Raw genomic sequence first — 8,868 nt, 5'->3', positions numbered from 1 at the left:
CCTAGGGCAGCTCGCCCCCAGAGGAAGGGTGCTTGCTCTGGCTGCTAGCGGGGACTACGCGCTCCTTGGGGAGGGTCGGAGGCAGCGCAGCCAGCGCCCGCAGCCCTGTGCACAGCGCAGCTCGGCGGCGGGACGCAGCGCCCGGAGCCCCGGCAGAGCCCGCCCTCCCTCCCGCGTCGCCAGTCGGCGCGCGGCGCCCTCTCCGCCCGTGACTTCAGTTCGGCTCCACCCCCGCGCGGAGGCGGCGGTGGCGGTGGCGGTGGCGGTGGCTCGCAGCTCGGTCCCAACCCGCGCGCTCCACACAAGCCCAGTCCGGGCGAGCGGCAGGCACCTGCCCGGCGCCGCCTCCGCGCGCCCCGCCGCCGCCCAACTTGGATGGAGTTGTGGTCCTGAGCGCACGCCCTGCCGCCGTCAGCCCGGAGCCTCGCTCCGCTGCCTGCCTTCGGTCCAGGACTCCCTCTCCGCTTCTCTCCGCTCCAGAGATGGGAAAAGTTGGCGCCGGGGACGGCTCCTCGGCCGGGCTGAGCGCGCTCCTAGCGGGAGCGGGGCTTTTGATGCTCTTAGCCCCCGGCGTCTGCGGCAGCCTCTCTTGCTGCCCTCCGCAGCACCCTAGCTCTACCCCACGCTGGACCCATACCCCAAGAGGCTTTCCTCACTCGGGACCGCTGGGTCGGGCTCCTGCCACGCCCCCGCCCCTCTTCATGAGACCCCTGTTCACAGTGGCCCCCGGGGACCGGGCGCTCTTTCTGGAGCGAGCTGGGGGCAGCAGGGTGTCAGTGGCCACCGCTGCACGTTCTGGCCGTAGGAAACGGAGTGGAGCTGATCCCGAGAAGACTGAACCCGGAGAGGGTGCGAGTCGGAGCCGCCGGGACATGCTAAGGGATGGAGGGCAGCAGGGGCCTGGGACTGGCGCGCGGGACCCGGACAAAGCCACCCGCTTCCGGATGGAAGAGCTGAGACTGACCAGCACCACATTTGCGCTGACGGGAGACTCGGCACACAACCAAGCTATGGTCCACTGGTCTGGCCACAACAGCAGCGTGAGTAGAATGGAACTATGGGCAAAGGGGTGAGAGACGAGACAGAAAGGGTTACTATTCACTGTGAGAGCTGGTGGAGAATTTGGGGGTAAAGAGGGTTTTTTCCCTCCTTGGGGGCTGCTGCCCAGTGAAGTCATCCCAGCTGGCCTCCCCCAAGAGTTAATGGTGCCTGCTAGGGAGCCCCCACCGCCACCTTCGGAATCTTCTCCAGATCAAAAGGTTCAAACTGGAACAGAACAGGCAGATCTTCTTTATTTCTTCAGTGGCACTGGAGGATGAAACTGAAGACCAATGGGGTGGTGTGTGCCTTAAAGTGTTTTTAATACAGAGCTGAAAGGGTTAAATTTCCAAGCCCATTGAAATTCCCTGAAGGGACATTTCCTTACCTGATAGACTTAAGGAGTGCACTGAGAAGTCGCGTCTGTGGGCTTTTAATTTTATTTTTATACAGAGCTCCTAACCTCTTGTTCCACCCCGGAGAAGGCAAATTGCAGTAGGATATAAGGTGCCCTTTGGTATTAGTAATCTATTTGGGGACCAAACGGATGCAAGTTTCAGTGCAGAGGCTCCCCAGCATCTCCTGACAGCATTAGCAAGTGCATCTTGAGAGCCAGGCTTTTCTAGCCCATGAAAGGGCAGTTGTTCTCTGGCATGGTCAGCCTGGGGAAGATCAGATAGATAGATCCCAGTGACAACAACTCCCTGTTTTCCCACCGACTGACCTCCTCTAGGGAGGAGCTCAAATAAAGATTTGAGTTTCCTTTTATGAAGACGGGGACAAGGACGAGATTTCAGGCCCTGGGAGAAGATTTGGGGTGCAAGTCACTGGTTCTATCAGTAGCTTCCGATTTTCAGAGGAGCCTGAATGTTTGAAATCTGAGGAAGCTACCCAGTTTAGCCCAAACCTAGAAACTTCAATGCGCTGAAATAGTAACGAACCGGCTTTGATGGTAATAACTGAAGACGATTTAAAAGCCTGTAAAGTTCTCTAGGCTGCTGTGTCATGAAACTGATAAGAAAAATTAAAGGTTTACAAACCAGGATTGGGAGTTGAGGTGGGGGGAGGGTCTCAGCTACAGCTTCTATCCTATCCGCTGATGGAGTTCTGTCTGTAATGTGTACAGTCGATGCAACATGGTACCTTTGAAAATGTTTCCAGGAAGCTTGCCAACAAGTGCCACTTCACTGAGCTGTGTTCATTGTTGGGTTTTTAATGAGAGTTGAGACGGTTTGGTTTTGAAATATTCGGTGTCATGCATTAGACAGTCTACCCTACCCTCTACTGAGGACAGCCCCTAATTTCTAGCGAATGCAGCCTTCACAAGGGGCTGCCGCTGGAGGTTCTCAGAAATCCTTTTAATCAAAATCTAAAGTTGAAGTTACTTCTACTCAAGTTCTGGACACTCTTGTCCTGGGGCGTTATGTTAACTATATCTTTTGTATCTTAGTTACTAAAGTTAATCATTTAATTTTAGCTTGAATCTTCCTATACTAACTAATAGACAGGCTCCATTAAGTGATTAACTCAGAGCTCTGGCTTTTGGAGGGGATTTTTGAATGCATCGAATGTGTTAGGTCTTGTATTAAGAAGAAAAAAGAAAGATAAAACTTTGGACTCAATATTTCTGGCTTTTAATGTAATTCAAGTTGTAAAATATCACTCACCCATTAGACCTCTACTTTAGTTCATCTCTTAAGAGATCTTGGAAAGAGAGTACATCCTTGGCAAATTTTAACCTCCATTTAGAAATGGCGCCAAGCACTGCCAGCTTTTTTTTTTTTTTTTTTTGGATGCACTTGAGCAGAATGGGGCTTACTAAAGTGAGGGCTTAGGGCAGGAACATGGATCTAAGTTGATGTAGGAAATGATGAAGATCCTGAGTGTTAAAGGTCTAAACACTCAAATTATGTTAGTCACAGTGATGAGAGGGTCTCACAACTCGAAATTCTTCCCCTCCCACGTCCAGGTTTCAGCATCTCATGTAAATGCTTTGTCTGTTGTATTATGTATTGTGTAGATGATGAAGAAACAGAGCATTGTTTATCCAGGTCCATTCAGGAAAGCCAACCTGGCTTATCTGGACTAGACTCCTGGGAAAGCGAAATGTTAACGTGTTTTGTAAAGAAGAAAGATGCAGAAAGACGCTTTGCACAACTTTGTGCAATGAAAGCATAGAGAGACCTGGATCCGGCTCCACTCCTTAGTGTTTTACCCCAGCATGTGGTTCATGCTGTAAGTGTGGGATTTGTCTACAGTGGAGGACACTTCTAGATTAATATCCAAGAATCATATGTCATGTTACTCAGGAATACATCTTGTGACAAAAACCTTTCATAACTATTCTCAATTTTACCATATTAATCCAGAGTGAGAAATCTACTTCTTTAAACCTGGGGCAAGATTAGGGGATTCCCAAGTTTTGTACTTAGATCTCCTCACTGTCTCACGAATCTACTTTCTGGTTCTCAGAGATGCAGGTAACACACCTCTAAGGCTGTGTCACATTAGATAAAATCCTGGCTTCAGAAGAGCCTCTGATTACAATCGCAAGTGCCTTCAAGGTGTAAGTGTATGGTAATTATCAGCTATCTGTCAAACTGGTGAGGAACTCTGGATTGGTTTTCATCTCCTTCCCTTCTTTTCTCCTGTCCCATCGTCTGTTGGGTTTGTGCACTTGTGTAGACACATAACTGATGTGCCTCATCAGTGGGTGTAATGTACTTCCTCCACACTGCGGTCGTCTCCCTTGGTGGAAACCATTGCTAGAGATGGTGGAATACCTGGGGGCATCTGTTCTGGCATGAAAGGTGCTGGGTATGAGTCATTTGTCATGAGCTTCGTGTCATGAGCAAGAACATATTGTTCCTATCCTACTCATTCCAGGCATGCTGTGCCCTGATCTAAATTTATATAGTAATCCTTAGAGTGTTACAAAATGTATCTGATTGTATATGTGTCCATGGTGGTGCTGTATAGTGTTTATACTTTCATCCCAAGGGATTTCAAAGTGCGACACTTGCTAATCTATTAACTCCCTCGTAGGTGGTAAGTAGGTGACAAGTGTTAATCTTTCCCTTTCATATTTTTATACTGTAGTTAATTTGAATATTTCAATTCATAAGCCTGGCTCCTTTTCTCTGGCAGTAGTGTGAAGTGATTTGTTAACAGAACTTTTCACTTAGATTTTTTCCATCATGAGAACTCACTATTCATCTGAGAGCGTGGTGGTCTCGTCAGCTTTTACATAGCACGTTGCCTTTAATGGTTTCTAATGGGTAGAATAGATATTTCTACCCAACCTTACTGAATAAACTGAGACCCCACTGGGGCATGGCAGGTCTCTGACATTCACTATCTGACTTAGTCATCTTGAGTAGACATCTTTACATAGATGAGGAAGCTGAGGCTACAAAAGAAGAAAAGTTCCACGAGAAAATCATACATGCATGAGCAGAGCAGCAATCAAGCACCTGCAGTCACCTGCTCTGAAAACCCCAGAGTGGCTTGGCTTATAAGTGTTTAGGCAGACAGAATACTCTGGCCTTTGGACTCTGTATAATTCATAATCCTATTTTGAGTTGATGCCTGATGATGTTAAGAAGGCATCTTCTGGGCTGAAGGCTTCCTCTCCTTGAGGAAAAGCAAGTGCTTTACCTCCTGTCTATCATCAGGCATGTCACCTAAGTGGAGAGCTGGTTGTATTCTCATCAGCCATCTCTACATCTTTTGTGAATCACTTGGTGATTCAAGGAAGGTAATCTAAGATCATTTAGATTTCTGCTTATCTTAGGCAATAGATTCTTCCCCCTTCCCCCACTCTTTTTTCTCTTCCCCCCCTCTTCCTCCTTTTCTTCCACCTTTTTCTCCTTTTCCAGCTGCTCCTCTTTTTCCTCTTCCTCCTCATTTCCACCTCCTCTTCTTCTTTTTCCACCTTCTCCTCTTCCTCCTCCTCTTCTATATCTTTGTCCTTCTCTTCCTTCTCCTCTTCCATCTTTTCTTCCCCCTTCTCCTCCTCCTCCTCTTTCTCCTCCTCCTCTTTCTCCTCCTCCTCTTCCTCCTCCTCCTCTTCCTCCTCCTCCTCTTCCTCCTCCTCTTCTCCTTCTCCTCCTTCTCCTTCTCCTTCTCCTTCTCCTTCTCCTTCTCCTCCTCCTCCTCCTCCTCCTCCTCCTCCTCCTCCTCCTCCTCCTCCTCCTTCTTCTTCTATGAAACATCAGATCTTATAAAGAGGTTGGGTGTCACTAATTTGGCAAACTGTTTTGATACAGTGCACCCCTTCTGTCTTTTCTGACTTGACTCATTTTTATTTTTAAATAAAGTGAAAAGAAAAATCTTTGGCTTTCCTTAATAAGCCCACATACTAACTTCTCTGCTGGTCCCTATGATTTTAATGACTGCTGGTATGAGGTGGAGGTGCTTGGAAGGCAGCAATATTAGAAGCAGATGGATCTGAGCTCACATCTTACCTCTCCTGCTTCCCAGCATATTGCCTTGAGAAAGAACTTGAGTTCTTTGAGGTTTAGGCCCCTCGTCTGAGACACGGGGTGGTATGTTTTCTGTAGTTCTTTTTTCTTAAAGATTTAATGTCAAGTATGTTCATTCCTTTGTGTTTGGGAAGTCTGTAACAAGTTATACTTCTTTAGGTGAAAAGTAAAGCTCTGTAATTAAGAATGGCAAATTAGAGACCTGGTTACATGTGATACAGTCACATCATGCTGACACCCACCACATCACCACATATAACTAAAGTGTAGTGGGAGCATCTTTGATTTAGAACAGACCGGTAAAATTTAAAAAAAAAAAAAAAAAAAAAAAAAAGCTTTTATTTCCAATGGTTCTTTTGTTCCCATACCCATGTTCAGATTTGTTGGTGAGGTGTCAGACTTTAAGACCTGCAGAGACATATATCTCAATCTATGCTTATACATGTGGTTTACTAGATTTCTTTTTATCATGTCTTTGATTTACTAAATATGCTAATTTTTGTATTGGAAGGCAGAGAATTTTAAAAAGTAAAAACCTCTTACATATTTAATGGGCATTGTCTAGAGTAAATCAACTCTAGGAAGTTTGTCACATTCTTTTAAAGCAGTGCCTTAGGCATCCATTGGTTAGGCTGTGTAGCCAAGTGGCCTAAATAACTTTGCTAATGAGAAGAATAGCTACTTACATTCTTACATTCCAGGACTGATTGACATGTGTCAACATTATGTTGAGAGCCCTACATTAATTTTATTTACTTTTAATTCTCAAATACTTACTGAACTCCAAATACCTGTCATTCACTGACACGGCGACGGATGTCTGTGGCATGGAACATAAAAAATGAAAGAAAGGAAAAAAAAAAAACCTCAACCCTGAGAGCTTTCAGTCTTATACCCCAAGAATCCTTACAAGAGGGCATTGAGGATCCACATGTTCTGAGGCAGAGCATCTTATGGTAGGATTATAGAGGTGGGCTGAATATCTTCTGGAAGGAAAGGCTTCAAGCTTTATTGCAGCGGGAAATGCTTCAATGGCACTTTCAGATACATGGAGCATTCAAGTAATTAGAAAGTGTAATAAAGGCATTTTGAGCTGAACAGATTTTGTAAATAAGTGAAGAGAAGGAGCATGGACATTACCACCCATTTCTATAAAACCTACCCAGCTTTGTTAAAACCTGTGTTGAAAGTTTAAATTCTAACACTAGTCTTAAAAGTATGGTGGAAGAAAAGAGTTTGTGCATCAGTCCTACAGTGAGCCTGGGTGTGTTCCATGGCTAGTGCTTGAATAGAAATGCCTTGGTCACCGAAAGCCACAACCGACTAGACCTGTCCGTTAAGTCTCAGCTGGAGTCACCATGCTTCCATTTTTATGTGGACATACTTTTGTACATACATCCTTTTGTTGCCAGAAAATGATTTGCCACTGGTTAGATTTAATCAGATATATCCTCTCAGCTGTTCTGCCTGGAAAATAAGTTAATCTCCTCCTCACCCTCGCAGCTTATATGAGTCACTAAATGTATGTGACGTTTGTCTTGTCTAAGGACTGTATATCCCCATTTCTACCCTGTAGTTCTGCATGGATAGTGTGGATAACACATCTCCTTCTCCTGTTAGCAAAACAGTCCAAGCAGTCTCTCTGCTGTGTGTGAAGCCAGTGGCAGACAAGAGACTCCTAGACCGAGGGGAGGTCAGGTCCCACACAAACTTAAAAGGTTGTTCTTGAGGAACCGAAACTCTGCTCAGACAGGATTGTTGACCTAGTCAAATAACTGATGGCAAAAGGTGGGTTCTTATTGTGTACCACTGACAGCACAAAAGCAACCTGTTCTAAGACTTAGGGATGGAACAAAGAAAGAACATGAATACTAGCATTTCTCCCTGCCTTTCTACATGTGTCTAAAGATATTGTATCTGTTTCTGTAGCACTCCTAAATGTTGGCTTAACACTTTAGATCAGTTACAGCTCTTTTTTTTTTTTTTCTTTTTACATAATGCTTCTGTTCTCAAAGACTGGAGCACCACTTCCCTTACCTGAGTTTCATTCTGAACACAATTCCTGTAAGATGGGAGAGACTAAGTCCATCTACATTTCTGAGAGAAGCAAACCATGGTCTTGCTGCAAAAGAGGTCATTTTGTAGGGTCAGAAAGCCAGAAATATTTGGCTACACCCTGCAGCACATTGGCTTCTTGGTATAGTCCTCCTCTGCTTGCCAGGAATGTGCCAGGCAGGTGTTAGAACATAGTTACACTGTAGCCTCAGGGGTAGGCAAAACCTGTTGAAATGTATCCATTCTGTTGAGAACTGTGCCTGGTGGCCAGGGAGCCCAAAATCCCAAACTTCAACTTCAACTGAGTTCAGCTGTTCAGGCTATTTGCTTTTGGCTTCAGTGCATGAGGCCTCATTGATGTTCTTTATGTGCATTAAACCTTGACCTAGTCGTCCTAAAGAAAGATGAGGCAACATCCTGGCAGCGAGCTTCAAGACAGTAGTAACCTATGTGAATTCTGCATTCCACTGTTACTGTACTGCAGAGAGTAGATTACATAGGACTGGGGTTACTGTAACCAGGAATAAGAGAGCAAGGAGTAGAATCTTGCCACCCATCACTTCTTTCCTAACTGTTTTCCACAGTGAATTCTAATTAAAATATTGCTAAAGGTGGCCTCAGTTAAGGGAACTGAGGGTGTCACATGTTGGAGCAGAAGAAGTCGACTTGAAGGAGTAAGATTTGATGCTAATGATGCTTAGCTAATGCTAATCTCAGAGAACTTCCGGAGTACTCAAGAATTAACTGAGTCACAGGTTATTACTTTCTCTTTTCTACTTCTAATTTCCAGGGGAGAAGACTCGAAGTGAGTTTGATGAATGTTATAGTCTATATCTAATGAAGACAAATTGATGGGTAACCCTGAAGCCCTCTCTTCATAACATAGAAAGCCATCAAGTTAGTGAGCAGCTGTTCACTGAGAACATGTTATGGACCATGGCTAGGCTATGTCCTGCAATTATGATGCCTTTACAAACAAATTTATACTATCTCCACTCTAAATCTGTGACTGTCCCAGTCTAAAGAACTTGCTCAAGGTTGCCCAGCTGGGAAATACCCAAGACAAGATTTGCCTTTTGCCATTTTTAGATTCAAAGCTTTTACTGCTCGCATGCTGCCTCTTATATAGTTTTTTTTTTTTTGGGGGGGGGGTTGTTTGTTTGTTTGCTTGTTTGTTTTTTATCGTTCTGAAAGTAAAAGCTCGAGAAGTCAAGGAAGAAAGCCTGTGAGGAGACTCTTGGTATAAATGACACATTTGGTGGCCCCTTCCTTGGCCTTACTGTTATTCTCA

The 8,868-nt window shown here is 45.1% G+C and overlaps 1 protein-coding gene across 6 annotated transcripts in view; it reads left to right on the top strand.

Annotated features, from left to right (window-relative positions):
• Positions 1–279: 279 nt before the first annotated feature.
• Sorcs1 (sortilin related VPS10 domain containing receptor 1) overlaps positions 280–8,868 on the top strand; it is a 503,533-nt gene continuing 494,944 nt past the window's right edge. For all 6 annotated transcript variants that reach the window (XM_034507532.2, XM_076924054.1, XM_076924083.1 and 3 more), the window contains exon 1: positions 280–1,040. In XM_034507532.2, coding sequence (XP_034363423.1) covers positions 483–1,040 — 558 coding nt within the window. In that variant the 5' untranslated portion in view covers positions 280–482. The remainder of the gene's footprint in view (positions 1,041–8,868) is intronic.

This window comes from Arvicanthis niloticus, chromosome 1, assembly GCF_011762505.2.
Source record: "Arvicanthis niloticus isolate mArvNil1 chromosome 1, mArvNil1.pat.X, whole genome shotgun sequence".
NCBI classification, from domain to species: Eukaryota; Metazoa; Chordata; class Mammalia; order Rodentia; family Muridae; genus Arvicanthis; species Arvicanthis niloticus.
This window is presented reverse-complemented; position numbering and strand designations above follow the sequence as displayed.